At 44.5% G+C, this 15,320-nt stretch overlaps 1 protein-coding gene across 4 annotated transcripts in view; it reads left to right on the top strand.

Annotated features, from left to right (window-relative positions):
• The window catches only part of LOC134337716 (multiple epidermal growth factor-like domains protein 6), a 456,826-nt gene that overhangs the window by 242,071 nt on the left and 199,435 nt on the right, over window positions 1–15,320 (top strand). Inside the window, exon 1 of one of the 4 annotated variants that reach the window (XM_063032925.1) lies at window positions 11,785–12,099. The exons of the other annotated variants lie outside the window; for them this stretch is intronic. Within the exon in view, the coding sequence (XP_062888995.1) occupies window positions 11,940–12,099 (160 nt within the window). The 5' untranslated portion in view covers window positions 11,785–11,939. Of the gene's footprint in view, window positions 1–11,784; window positions 12,100–15,320 lie in introns of those variants that run through there. 4 annotated transcript variants of the gene reach the window in all.

The following is a 15,320-nucleotide window of genomic DNA, read 5'->3' as shown; positions in this document are numbered from 1 at the left end:
CTGATGGTAGCAATAAGAAGAGGGCATGTCCTGATGAGGGTCTTTCATGATGGATGTTGCCTTCTTGAGGCATCGCCTATGAAGATATCCTCGAAGGTGAGGAAGCTTTTGCTTTTGCCTATGATGAAGTTGCCGGAGTTTAGAGGTTTTTACGATCCCGTGCATTGAGGCTTCAATACCTCCAGAATTGGGCATGGTGCTTCAGTTGTGCCCCTGAATGAGGCCTGATCTTTAGCGCTCGAACAAGGCCTGGTAGCTCAGCTGTGGTCCTTGAGATGGCCAGGTTGTTTTAATTGTGGCTCAATTTTACTTTGCACAACATTTTTATTTTCATACAGGATTTTACTTTCTATGTTAGCCCATGGTAATTGGGTGTAAGTCTTAACTTTGCCTATAGTGAGGCTCGCTGAAAACGAATCCATATCAGGGTGCACAGGAAACTGTCTGACCTCACTCTTCCCCGACTAGCTGGATTTGTTCACAATCGTGGGTTTGCCTGCTCCCTCTGAGCCCATTTGTAAACATGCAGATGGCAGCACGTGGGGAATTTACAGAGGATTGCATTGTGAAAATTCCGGTTTGAAGAGCCAGGTCAGAGTCTGTAGCTGTGAAAGAACTTCCTTTTGTCACGTTGGTCTGGAGTCTGCCACCTCAAGTTCCCGCTGCACTAAACATCGGCCGTTTTCATGAACTGAAGTACTCACAACGTGCTGGAGAAGCTCAGCAGGTCAGGCGGCATCTGTGGATGGGAATAAGCAGTTGACATTTTGGCAGTCCTGATGAAAGGTCTCAGCCCAAAATGTCGACTGTTTATTCCCGTACATAGATGCTGCCTGACCTGCCGAGATCCTCCATTACATTGTGTGTATTGCTCTAGATTTCTGCATCTGCTGTACTTCTTCTGTCTGCACTTTCATTAAGTGTCCCCTTAAAGACGCAGTGCCCTGCACTCCCTAACGGTTCCTTCCAGTGGTTTGTGCCAGCTTTATGTGCTTACTTACAGATACAAAACCACACACTGAGGCTTAAAGGGTTAAACGACAAAGGTTTGGACTCTCTCCACTGGAGTGTCAGTGTTGAAAGGATGGTCAAATGGAGGCGCTCAAAATGATAGAAGTTTTCAAGAGGGCATACACAAAGGTTTTAAGAAAAGAAAACATGACTTTAATTATATGATAGAATGAAAGGTGACTCAAAGTTTGGAAAAAAAGTAGGTTTCAATGAGATCTTAAAAGACAAAAAATAAAGATGCACAAGGGCATGTGAAGGAGTAACAATTGAGAGTGAGTTGCTATTCAACCTCAGAGTTGCCTGGAAGAGAACTAGGCAAGGCAGACAGGAGCAGAGACCTGGTTATAGGACAGTGCCATAACTCTACCCAGTGTAGACTTGGTCGCACAGAACAGCAAGCCCCAGGTTTAATCCTCGTGCCCAAGCAGCAGTAGGAGAGAACAGTTCACCTTGCAGCTGGGGCAGATGGGTTCAGCACCACTTCTACTGTCAGCAAAATGACCATACCCATGCAGACCAGTGGCTGCCAGCACATCTGACCAAGCACTCCAGGCAGGGGAAAGGTTGCCAGCTGGAATGTCTGGCTTATGAGCAACTGATCTGCGTGTGTGCGCAAAGGGACAATTGAAGGGGATAGCAAAGGGAAACTGGCTGCAGCTGGACATCTCCTCTGTAATTTGACAACAATTACTTTTCAAAAGTTAAAACATCCCACATCAAAGACATGATCCTGGGGTTAAAGTCAACCTAGTCCTTAATCCTGGTATGTTTGTAACTTTGATGCTGATAAAACCTGTTTTCCTAACAAGGTCTGTTTACCACAGTAAGCCTATTACTCAGTCCCTCTTCCTGCTAGCCGCAGACACGATTTAACAAAGCAACAGCGACCTATGAGAGTTTACTCTTCTTCGGATAGAGGTGGAGGGAGTTGGAGGATGCTGGTCTCTTTTGAAGATAGAGAGCCAGTGTCCCACCTTGATGGCGATCTCAGTAGCCCCTTCCTTCATCCAGACAGCTTGTTCGTGGGCAACAATGTTTGTGTGATGGCTGTGAAAATGTGAAGCATTACAAAGACGGGAGGAGTGGCAATCTAACCCTGAGTCAGAAAGTTAACCTGTTGTTATCATTAAGCTTTAGATGACAATCAAGACCATAGCCCCGAAAGCTGCTGCACAGGTAGATAGGGCGGTTAAAGAACTCATCTGTCATATTTGCCTTTATTGGTCAAGTATCTAAGTTCAATAGTCAGGAAGTTATGTTGCAACTTTTTAAAACTTTATTTAGGCCAAATCAGGAGTATTGCGTTCAGTACTGGTCACACCATTATAAGAAGGTTGTTGAGGGTTTGGAGAGGGTGTGGAAGAGGTTTACCAGGATACTGCCTGGTTTAGAGGGCTAATTCTGTAAAGAGAGTTGGACAAACTTTGGTTGTTTTCTCTGGAGTAGCAGGGCTGAAGGGAGGTCTGATAAGATTATGGGAGGCATAGATGGGGTAGATAGACAGTATCTTATTCCCAGGGCTGTATTATCTAATATCAGAAAGTGTGCACTTAAGGTGAGAGGGTATGTAAGTTCAAAGGATATCCGTGGGGCAATTTTTTTAACAGAGAATGATGGGTGCCTGGTGTACACTGTCTAGGGTGGTGATGGAGGCAATTAGGGCAGAGGTACTCATGAGGCTTTTAGGTTGAATATGCAGGAAATAGAAGGATTATTATAGATGGGAATTGATTACATGTAACCAATGGGCCGAAAGGCCTGCTCCTTTGGTGGATTGTTCTGTTTTCAAATTGGATCTGAGAGAGAGAGCTGGAAGAGATGACTGCATTGTGGATATTATAGCCCAGTGTTCACGGTGCAAATTAAAAGCTCAAATCCTGTGGTGGCAAGTTGGGTAGATACCATAGATGCCATGGACCCTCTGGCTCCACACGCAATGAAACATTTGTTGGTTTAATTAACTCATACAATACCCTTTAAGTTCCTATGCCCTAACTCAGCCCATCTGTACCTCTGCTGTTTGGCTTTCAGTAACAGGAGTGTCTCTCTCAAGGAAGCATGTGGACAAAGAGGTTCTCTCTCTGGTAATTCTCTGCAGGTCTGTTGATAGATATGGCTGGGGATTTGCACTTGTCCTCTGCATTAGGCTGACAGCTACTTTACCAAAAAAATGGTGAACCGAAGGGTGTGTTCCTGGTTGAGAAGTGCCTCCCTTGTTCCAAATCATGTGGAGTAATGAGTCTAGACCAAATCAATTGAGTTAGTAGGCTTTGTGTAAAATATTGTGATGCAGCATCTGAGGTTGGAATACAACAGGGTTCCTGCTGATGAGCACAAGAGGAAAGGTACACGTGATACGTTGTTTCACCAGTGTTCATGAGACACAATCCTACTTTACATAGCGAAGCTGCACAAAGAGTAAATGGGGTGTTAGCCTGCCTCAGCTGTTTTAACCCCCAACTGAGGAGGCAATGGGGATGGAGGGGGTTATATAGGGATTTAAAAGGAACTGTGGGGACTGGCTTTTCATAGATAGGTTTGCTGGTGTGAGTTTGTGTTTACTAGGAGGAAGTTCTTTAGCCAGCAGTTGGTGAATCTGTGGAATTCATTGCCACAGACCACTGTGAAGGCCAAGTCATTGGGTATATTTAAAACAGAGGTTGATAGGTTTTTGATCAGTAAGGGCATGAAAGGTTACAGGGGGAAGACAGGAAAATAGGATTGAGAGGAAAAATAAATCAAATGTTATTGAATGGTGGAGCAGAATTAATGGGCCGAATGGCTTAATTCTGCTCATATGTCTTATGGCCTTATGGTTTTGAGTTAATTGTGTATGATATAGCTTCTAAAGTGTTTTTGAAGGATTTACTCGTGTGTGTGTGTGTGTGTGTGTGTGTGTGTGTTTGTGTGTGTGTGTGTGTGTGTGTGTGTGTGTGTGTGTGTGTATGAGATTAGCTCATAGTTTTGATGTGATAGGTTTACTGGTGCATGTATATAGTGGGCTTACCAGGGTTGCAAAGTATACCTTTTCCAGGTTTATTGATATGTTTGATAGATCTGCTGATGTATGATGTCTTACCTGTGCTTATTTGATCGGTCTCCTTTGGTGTAGTAATGTCTGGTCTATCTTGAAGTCCACCAAAAATTGCACCGGTGAATAGATTTTCTACACTGGTTTGATGAGCAAAATCAGGGTATCCAGGAACTAAAAAGTGGTAAATGCAGGAGGTTCTTGGACTGCAAAGACCAGAGAAAAGAACGTGAATTACAGACACCTGAAGGACAAAGGCCAGCATACACTTTGTGATCTAAAGAATAGATGTAGGGTGGAAAGTGCACAAGAGATACAAGCAACTTGTTGAGAGACAGGACATGCACAAATTCTTCCGCATTGACAAGATCTTCTAGAACCCAAAGACCCATATTCTCCATGAATCAGGGATGGAAGAGAACTCATTAAGCACTGAAGGCAGTCAGTTCCCATTGGGAGGAGCACTTTGAAGATCCCCTCAACCAAGTTTCAGGTCTTAAATCCATTTCACAGGATGCTATCTGTTATAATCTTGATATTAACTCATCATGACAAGAGGTCAAAAAGGCCACACAACTACTAACAAGCAACGAGTCCTTTGGATCAGACAAAATCTATACTCAAACATGGCAAGGAAGCACTTTTAGCGTAAATTCCTGAATTCATCTTCCTCATCAGGGCAGAGGATTATGTACCAAAATATCTGGGAGATGTGGTAATTGTGACCATTTTCAAGAAAGGATTCAAATCTTATTCTGGTAATTTCAGAGAAATCTCCCTGTTTACCTCAAAGGTGCAAGGTTTCTTCAGAACTGCTTCTTCCCTGTGGACAGAGAGCTCCTCCCAGATTTGTTTTCAGATTGTTGAGAGAAGAGTAATGTCCTCATTGGCTTGAGGGAACTGTTGCCCAAAGACTGCTCAAACCATCAGGGAGCTTTCTGGGAATGGAGTACTTGCGGTCTTTCCGATGCGAGGACGTGGAGGCCAAGTGCAAACAGTGGAAGAAGCATGCAACAGTCTGTGTCAGAGTTTGTGGACCTCACATTGGGTATCATTTGTCAGCTCAGAACCCTCAACAAAGACAATTCATCTTCAGCACCAGTGTAGTTGAGGCATTAATGGGTGTGTATTTAGTAGCCTTACTGTTACGTGCATGGTTTTCTCATGTGGGTGTGTATGTATATGTGCATGTGTGAAACTGACCTGCTATCAACATAGAAACATAGAAACATAGAAAATAGGTGCAGGAGTAGGCCATTCGGCCCTTCGAGCCTGCACCGCCATTTATTATGATCATGGCTGATCATCCAACTCAGAACCCAGCCTTCCCTCCATACCCCCTGACCCCTGTAGCCACAAGGGCCATATCTAACTTCCTTTTAAACAGACTTACTGCTCTGTGTTTGATGGATTTGCTGCTGTTTGATGCGGTTCCTGAAGTAGTTAAAGTGTGCAGTGATGTGCTTCCTGGTGTGTCATAAATTACCTGATGTTGGTGAGTTTTTTGGACTTTGCATTTACTGATTGGTGTTTGCTCCTGTTGCTGGTTGATGGGTTTGCAGATGTGAGCTGATATGAAGACCACAAGATCTTAGGATTTGGACGTGATACATTTGCCACAGAGATATAGTGTTTGTTTCTCCTTTCTCTTAGAGTTGTCCCTTTGAAAAACTGGGACATAATCATTCAACTGGAATAACACACACAAAATAGTTTGGGCCAAGAGCATTATTCAGGATCGTGAATCCAGATGAAACGTCTTGGCCCGAAACATCAATTGTTTATTCCTCTCCATAGATGCTGCCTGACTGCTGAGTTCCTCCAGCATTTTGTATTGCGTTACTCTGGATTTCCAACAGTTGCAGAATCTCTTGTGTTTATCAGTCTAATGCAGGGGTTTCCAACCTTTTTTATGCCGTGGAGCCTTATCATTAACTGAGCAGTCCATGGACCCCAGGCTGGGAACCCCTGTTCTAATGGAATCCAGATGACTTGATCTAATCAAACTGCACCTACAAACCATAGAAAGTATGTATCAGGGGATATTTTCACATTGATCAAATTAAAGGAATGCTTATCTTTTGCTACGTTGTCTGAGTGCTGTGAACACCTGGGTGTAATATAGCCCAATATTTATCTATTAACACATAGCGAGAGGGAAATTAGAGCTGCGTGCAGGTGCGGAATGCACTTTCCTTGTCTGAGGCAGACTTCCGCATGAATGAAACTCTCCTGTCCAAGGGCATTCATGTGACAGCTGAGTGCTGAGCTCCCTGCAGCACTTCTGAGCTGGTTAACGCTGAGCCCACCCGCACTGACAGTCGTTGAATGACAGAGTGTGCTATGCAGTCTGCCCCTGCGGACAAGGGTCCTGAGAGGGGAGTTTAATGGGCCAAAACATAGGCAGATACAACAGCCTGCCTTAAGATTTCCTTGTAAAGCTGTAACATTTTCAATGTTAACAACTCTCCTTAAAGTTATGCAAAACTTGAAAACTGAAAGCTCTCTTTAAGGCTGACCTTGGTTTTCTGCATACAGTTTCTGGGGGGCGGGGGGGCGGTTTGGACTGAATACTTGCACTGTAAAACTGAGATTAACCCTTGCTAAATGAATATACTGCATAGTGCTGGAGAATATGTTCCTTTCTCATAAAAGATTGGCTAGTGGCACATCACGTCACTCACCTCAGCACTGAACCCATGTATAGCTTAAACGAAACATCATTCCTCCGGGCCAAGGTACAAAGCACGGCACATACAGTCACACACAGCGCACAGCGCATATAGTTACAATAACACGTACCATCACAAAAAAATAAATATTAGCCCAAGTCCTTGAGTGGCGTGGCCTGAAGGTTGATGGTGCATGGGATGTCGTCCTGGAGCCATGTTTCTGTAAGAAGAAGCATGCAGCAGTTCCTCATCTCACACTAGTGCAGCCACAGACAAGCACAATCTATAGACTCACTTTCAAAGACTCTACAACACATGTTATCAGGATTATTTGAGTTGTAGATTCTTTGAAGTGAGCCCTAATATATATTCATTTTGCACAGTTCTTTTTTTGCGCATTGGTTACTTGCCAGTCTTTGTGTGTGTACTTTTCACTGATTCTGTTATACTTCTTTGTTCTACTGTGAATGGCTGCAAGAGAATGAAACTCAGAGATGTATATGGTAGTGTATATGTCTGCTGATAACAAATTTACTTTGTTCTTTGTTTTAGAACTTAGAAAACAGTATAGCACAGGAACAGGCCCTTCAGCTCATGATGTTGTGCTGAATGAACTAAACTAGTAATTAAACACCTAACTAAACTAGTCCTATCTACACAATGTCCATATCCCTCAATTCCAGAGATCCCCAACCTTTTAAATTCCATAGACCCTTAGCATTAATCATGGGGTCCATGTGCCCCAGGTTGGGAACCTTTGCTCTATTCTGTGAACATTCATGTGCCTGGCTAAGAGTCTCTTAAACACCTCTATCATGTTTGCATTCCAGGTATCCACCACTCTCTCTGTGAAAACCATACCCCACACATGTTCCCCCCCCCCCCCACCACGATCTTAAATGCATGCTGTCTACTGTTAGATGTTTCGACTCTGGGAAAAACAAAAAGGAAAGATGAAAAATTCTAGGGGACAGACCAAATGACAAAGACAAGTGGAAAGGCAGTGGGAGGAAATCAGCGGTGAAGAGACTTAAGGAGATAGCGAGAGAAGGATGGAGAGGGAGAAGAATGGGGAAGAGATGAGCTAGGAAGGAAAAGAATGAGACTGAAAGAGAGTAGGAGAGCCACCATAATCATAGAGAGAGTTGTAAGAGGACAGAGAGCAATGAGGCAGCCTTGTAGAGACAGAAAATGTCTAAAAGGAAGGGGAAACATGAGGCAAAAGTGGAAGTTAATTGGAAGATAACCATGGAGAGAATGAATATAAGAGGCAGAGGCAGGGAGAGAGTGAATGAGCAAGAACTGGGGTGGCATAGGAGGAGGAAAGCCAGAAAGTGGAGAGAAAATTGTGAATAAGGGAGTGATGGAGAGGAAAATTTTCCAGTCATTAACGGGCTGCTTGATCTTCTCAGGACTGTAAGCAGGTATCACCAAACCTGCAATTTTCAACACATGGAGCCCCACAGCCTGTGGGCAAAAGAGGTAGAGCAGATTGGATTTCTTCACTGTTCTACAAAATATTTAAACAATGTTATTATTTCCAGACATTTATTGCTTTATTTTGACTGTAGTGGTCATAAGGGAAATAACAGCACAGACTGATCCCTGCTGGCAGTGGCCACCGGTTCCAAGCAGGGCCACCAGTAAGGTGACTTATGTACTGGGATTTCAGGTGTATGTTGAGTGTCGGGAACCTATTGACAGATACGGCAAGGAAGGCCTCTTACAGTTTTCGTCTCGAACTTGATCACTGTCTTTCCCTTTCCATTTCCCGTGTGGCTTACAGAGTTTGTGTTTTAAAGAGCCTTCTGACAAAATCTGTAGTTGAATTTAACATTTTCAAAATGCCTTTGACATTCAGGCATATTTATAAACTGTTTATGTTGAAGGAAATTTTTTTAATGTAGTTTTTTTCCCTCAAAATGAAAATCAATAAATCAAACACGCAAAACGTTTAGAAATAATTAAAATTTTTAAATTAAAGCAAATTAATTCAAATTACGTCAAGAATTCCCGTTGAAAGTTGGGACTAACTCACATAAGACCTTAGTGGCGTTCCCAAGCAAAATGCTGGGAATTAGACCTGGAGCTCCAATACATCTGGGGGAGGGGGGAGAAGAAACTAATTGACCAAGACAAGCAGAAAGATAAGATGTCCCAAGATACAGGGGTTCTACTGGAAACGGTAAAGGATAAGAGTCAAAGGACCAGACAGAAACAGAGAGAAGAAGGAAGCATCAGTCGTTACATTCTGGGCAGCACAGTAGCATAGTGGTTAGCAAAACAGTTCACCGTACCAGTGACCTGGGTTCAATTCCCGCCACTGCCTGTAAGGATTTTGTATGTTCTCCCCGTGACCGCATGGGTTTCCTCCGGGTGCTCTGGTTTCCTCCCACAGTCCTAAGATGTACCGGTTGATAGGTTCATTGGTCATTGTAAAAACTGTCCTGTGATTAGGCTAGGATTAAATTGGGGTTTGCTGGGCAGTGTGGCTTGAAGGGCCAGAAGGACCTATTCCGAACTGTATCTTAATAAAATTAAAAAAGATCTCCGCCCTGAGTTAATCTCCAGCTATTAGTGCGCGATCCAGGCTCACGGTTCCAAGGGAGAACAGAGTGCACTGCATTGTCAGAGCTACGTTTCCTCAGAAGCAACACTGTGCTAAGCCAACGTCAGCGCTCAGAGGTGAATATAACGTACCACATGAGGTTAATTTGAACAATTCTGGGTGTTCAGGCTAACATGAATCCGGAGATATAGAGGAAGGAAGAGCATCCATGCTTCCGTAAGAGATGGGGATGGTCTGACTGGCTTGGAATTTCTATGCTGGATGAGCTCTTTCTATGCTGTACAGACACAGTGATTGCAAACATATTGGTTTTAGTTGTCTCAGCGCATTTGCAGATGATACAGGACCTTTGAAGTGTATGTACTTGTGCTATAGAAGTGTACACCCCAAACTGGAAAGTGCTGGAAATGACTTGAGCAGGAGGATTGAACTTGAACTTTCACCTCTGGATCCATTGGGGATTTGGGTGCGCTGTGGTCAGTGTTAAAATGCAGGAACAGCAGGGGAGAGGGCAGAGTCTTTGTTGGCTTCACAGGTGCTTTAGGAGGGGATTTGTTCAGATTTGTCATGACCACCACGTGGTGTGTGCACATAGTGAACTAGTGGGACTGAGTTGGAGATGGGCTGTGACCCTACTACTCTGCTCTGGGTGTGGCTCAGACCTTGCAACTGCCTGTGACCTGAGAGATGTGGAAAAGCAGATGGAGGATGGGTAAAAGCTGATTTATACTTCTGCGTCAACTCAATGCCATAGGTACGGCGTCGCCGCGAACCCTATGCAGAGCCTACGCGGATCCCTACGCCATAGCCTGATGCGCACCTCTCCCAAAATATAACTACGCGTCGCGGCAACGCAGAACGCAACAACTGTGATTGGTCCGCCTGGGAGCATCGTGATTCTTCCTATGCTGCAATAGCTTCCCATTGGCCATCTGAAGGGCAGGGAAGGAACTCTAGCTGCAGTGCTTTCCATAAAGCTTTACAGACCTCCGAAATTATGGAGGACACATTTCGCTTTTACGAAAAAAGATGCTCGCTTTAAACCTGTTTACCCTGAGAAAGACTACCATGACCATGAAGCCTTGCACGGGCAGGTGTGTGTGCATGTGCAATGTGCCCGAATTGCAGAGCGACGCAGACACACCAACGCATAAGTATAAATGCTTACAACGGGCGTAGGCCACTTGCGTAGGTTATGACGCAGAGTTGACGCACAAATATAAATCAGCCTTAAGTGGGGTATATTTCTCTTTTCTAAGTGTGCATTCGAAGGTCTGGGTCTCCTACCTGCTCCCCATTGCAGATCAGTTAGCACCAGAGAACTTAGACCTGACTCTGCAAGGCTAGGCATTTATTCCTTAAAACGTATTATTTTCTCCCTTTGTTACATCTTTAACCCACAGCATCTGCTTCAGTAAATACTTTAACAGATTCATGGAAATAGCAACGTAAACAGAAGAAAATAAGTGCAGTTGTGAGAGTGGTCTTCAGATCTAACCTCTAGAGCCTGTCAGCCAATGTCCTGAGAACCTCAGTGAACACAGTGTGCTGGCATAAACCTCGCTGATGAGAGCGAGTGCTTTTTGGCTCCTTGCCCAAGCCTCTAAAGGAAATCTGAGGACATTTGATAAACACAATAGTGTGAAGAGCAACAGTAAACTTCATGCATCCACTTGTAGCTTGTTTATCTTTTAACTTGTCCATCTCTTTTATAAATATTATAATGCAAGTACAGTACATATATATTCCTCATTCCATCCCTTTTGTCTCTGTGTGTCTATTTTGCTTATTTTATGTACTTTCTCTATCTCGTGTTTTTGTGTTTCTGTGTTTCTCTGTTCTTTTTCCTCTTTCTCTTCCTTTCTCACTTTCTGTTTTTTTTTCTCTTTGTTTCTCTTTCTCCCTTGCTATCCAGAGTATTTGTCTCTAGTTTAAATGATTCGTGGTTTTGGTAATCAGGGGAAAAATATATAACCGAGCATCTGTTTTCTATTTAATAGTTTTGAATGTAAAAAAAAATGTTGCTGGAGTCCTTTTAACACAAAAAGCAGTGACAACCATTGCAGAGGGTTATTGTGGAGTGCGCCAACACTGCAGAGCAGCAGAAATAAAGAATTTATAAATAATAAAGTAGAAATAATTGGACCAGGCTTGAGTGGACACCCTCTCTGAGTTGCAGAGTTACTGAGCTGTACTCTTTTGGATGGTTTTGTTCCATTAACAGCCCAGGCTAAGATTCTGGCTCAGCTTTAAGGCAGTTTCAACCAAAAGGCCTGTGGCTTCAGAGGCATCAGACTGGAATGTTTCTCTATCATTTTAATTTCTAAAGAATGTGATTTGTTTTTTTTCCCTAAGTAGTTTTTTTGTCTTTTTGCTCAGTATTGGACTGCTGACAGAGTGGGCGGATCCTTACCTGGGGAGGCTGGCTCTGAGCTGAGACACTGTTAAAACTGAGGGAGGTTCTTCCAACGACTCACTTCAGGACAGTAGCAGGGAAAGAGAGAAGTTTTTCTGCAACTTGCCCATTGCTCCCTGCGTGGCTCCCAATCGGTGGCTCTCACTGCAATCCCCCGGGCTCGGAAAGAAGTGGGGAAGGAGCGGCCGTGAGGAAAGAAGGTCACCACTTGTTTCAGCTCCCAGTCTCTCAAAGGTGGACATGAAGTTTGGCTGGGGCTCGTGGCTGAGGCTGTCCTTACTGCTCTGTACCTTGGCCACGGTGAATGGGTCAGGCTCTGTTGGCCGCTACCGCTACCACAGGAAGAACTGCTATATGTGCTACACGCTGTATAGCCAGCGCCGTGTGGAGCAGGTTGTGGGTAAGTAAATGTGGGGGTTCCACTTTTCCCTCCTGCGTAGGTAGTGCGTCTCGCCGCTTCACAGCATCCAAAGGGCAACAAAGTTCTCTTTGATGCCGCAGTAATGCGACGGCGGTGCACAGCAAGATCCCACCACCGCTAATGAAAGAACTACTGGATGTTTTTTTTTACCACTGATGCTCTTTGAGAGGTAAATCTTAAAGCATCAGAGAGGACACCCCGAGTATATTTTTCACTGAAAGGCAGAGCCCCTTTCAGTACAATGTTTCTTTAGTATTACACTGGTGTGGCAGACTTGACCCTGCACACAAAGCAGAATGTAAACCTGTACACTCTTGACCTGAAGGCTAAGTAGCAACAGAATCAGAATCAGGTTTTTTATCACTGATGTGTGCCGTGAAATTTGTTGTTTTGCGACTCATAGAAGTTACTATGTTTACAATAAGTGGTGCAAAGGGGAGAAAAAGAGTAAGGCAGTGTTCACGGACTGTTCAGAAATCTGCCAGCGGAGGGGAAGGAGCTGTTCCTGAAATGCTGAGTGTTTGACTTCAGGCCCTAATGGTGTTAATGAGAAGAGGGCATGCCCTGGATGGTGAGCGCCCCTTCAAGGTGCATGCCACCCTCGTTTTCGGCAATGTGTTTTGAAGATGTCCTCGGTGGAGAGGAGGCTGGTGCCCACGACGGCGCTGGCTGAGTCCGCGACCCTTTGCGGCTTTTTCTGAACCCGTACACTGGTGCCTCCATACCAGACACAAGCAACGGTTATGTTCTGAGGAATTCTATTTTGGTGTTTCAGGAGATCAGCAGGGAAGTTTTATTTTTCCATGCATTTTCTCCCCCCCCCCCCCCCCCACTTTCCCTTTCTTTGTCTCTGGGAAACTGCATTCTGCAAGGGAGAATGGGATGTGCTTGATCACAGAGATTCTCTACTGTAGAGTGTGGGGGCAAGCTTGAAGAAGAGGTGACCTTCCCTTATCTGTCCTTTTGAGTCTCTGTATTACATTAAGAGGGGGATGCAGAGGCAGACAAATGAATGCTGTCATTAGTGAAATTTCCAAGCATTGCCCCTGCAGGAAAAGGCAATTACTGGAAGAAATCAGTACCTGCAATATAACTGCTCCCATCTGGCCAAATGTTTTTTAAAAAATAATCACGCGAACAGAGAGGAAGAGTGGTTCTTCCTCTACATCGGAGGGACCTGACGCAGATTGGGGCACCTTTTGTCGAACACCTTCGCTCTGTCCACCACAAAAGGCAGGATCTCCATTTCAATTCCACTTCCCATTCCAATTCTGGCATGTCTGTCCATGGCGACCTCTGCTGACGCGATGAGGCTGAACTTAGGTTGGAGAACTCATATTCCATTTGGCTGGCCTCCAGCCTGATAGCATGAACATCAGTTTCTCCAACTTGCAGTAATTATTCCTCACTTCCCCCTTCTTCCTTTTTTTCCATTTCCTATTCTGGCTACCCCTCATCCCTTCTCTTCTTCTCACCTGCCTATCTCTTCCCTCTGGCTTCCCTCCTCCATAGTCCACTATTAGACTCCTTCCTCTTCAGCCCTTTACCTCCTCCACTTATCACCTCCCAACTCTTTACTTCATCCCTCGCTCCTCCATCCATCTTCCCCCTCAGCTGAGCTGACCTATCACCTGCCAGCTTGTACTCCTTCCCCTCTCCCCCCACCTTCATATTCTGGCTTCTGCCCCCTTCCTTTCCAGTCCTGATGAAGGGTCTCGGCCCGAAACGTCAACTGTTTATTCCCATCTATAGATGCTGCCTGACCTGCTGAGTTCCTCCAGCATTTTGTGTATGTTGCTCAATATTTCCAGCGTCTGTAGAATCCCTCACATTAATCTCGTGAAAAGGTTGTAATATTTACAGTTAATGGCTCTCTCCATTTCTATGTGTGTCGATGGCTCTGGGTGAAAATATGTGCCTTGGATGTTGTGACCCAGGCCAGGAGAAGAGTCAAGGGTTCAACTGCTGGTCTCTGTTTGTTTAGCAGAGTTTAAGTGCAGGGAAATGGAGTTGGTCTCCACGCCCACAGAGCAAGGGAAGGGACTGGTTGTTCTGCTCTTCATTTGTGTGCTGAAGCTGTCCTCTGTACTCCTTTTCCTTCCGTGTCACATCAGAGTCTGACTTATGCTACCTCACACATTTGAATATCTGCACACCTTAAGAATAGACACTCAGTGGCCAATTTATCAGGTACAGGAATGGAACCCAGTGTGGTCTTCACTGCTGTTGCTCATCCACTTCAAGGTCTGATATGCTGTGCATTCAGAGATGCTCCTCTGCACACCACTTAACTAATGTGTGGTTAGTTAAGTTACTGTTGTCTTCCCATCAGCTTGAACCAGTCTGTCCAAACTCTTCTGCCCTCTCTCATTAAGAAGGCATTTTTGCCAACAGAACTGCCTCTGACTGGATGTTTCTTGTTTCTTGCGCCATTCTCGGTAAAGTCTAGAGACCGTTGTACGTGATAATTCCTGGAGATCGGCAGTTTCTGAGATACTCGAACCTCCCCATGTGGCACCAACAATCATTTCATAGTCAAATTAGGTCACATTTCTTCCCCATTCTGATGTTTGTTCTGAACAACAACTGAACCTCTTGCCCATGTCTGCATGCTTTTATGAATTGAGTTGCCGTCACGTGATTGACCGACTGGACATTTGCATTAATGAGCAGGTGTACAGGAGTACGTAAGAAAATGGCCACTTAATGTACGCTACAGTGAGGTGCCCGGTGGTGATGTGGCAGCAGAACGGGAACGATTCAGTACAGGGATATCAGAGAGTGTGAGAGAGGTGGACAATACTAACAAATGGAGAGTTCAGAAGCCACATTGTTAGGTTGGGAAACTAAACTTGTCAACTCTGCTGATTGTGAGCCGGTGTTGGATAAAATATCTGGATTATCCTAAAAACCCAATAGTTGACTATTGTCCTTTAGGAAGCTACTATTTCTCCCTCTTCTGGCTGGCATATAACACTGGCTGCACACTACAAAGGCAGATCTAAAACTGAGTGAGGCAAATACCATGTGCATCTGTTATTCCTGTGTAAATTGGACATGAAGAGTTGTTTTTGACCATGTGGGTTTCCTCCTGGTGCTCAGATTTCCTCCCACAGTCCAAAGACGTACTAGGTTTGTGGACACATGAGTTTAGTTGGGCAGCGTGGGCTTGTTGGTCTAGAAGAACATGTCACGGTGCT

This window comes from Mobula hypostoma, chromosome 25 (assembly GCF_963921235.1).
Source record: "Mobula hypostoma chromosome 25, sMobHyp1.1, whole genome shotgun sequence".
Classification (NCBI taxonomy): Eukaryota; Metazoa; Chordata; class Chondrichthyes; order Myliobatiformes; family Myliobatidae; genus Mobula; species Mobula hypostoma.
Note: the sequence above shows the minus strand (reverse complement) of the source record. Positions and strands in the feature narration are given on the sequence as shown.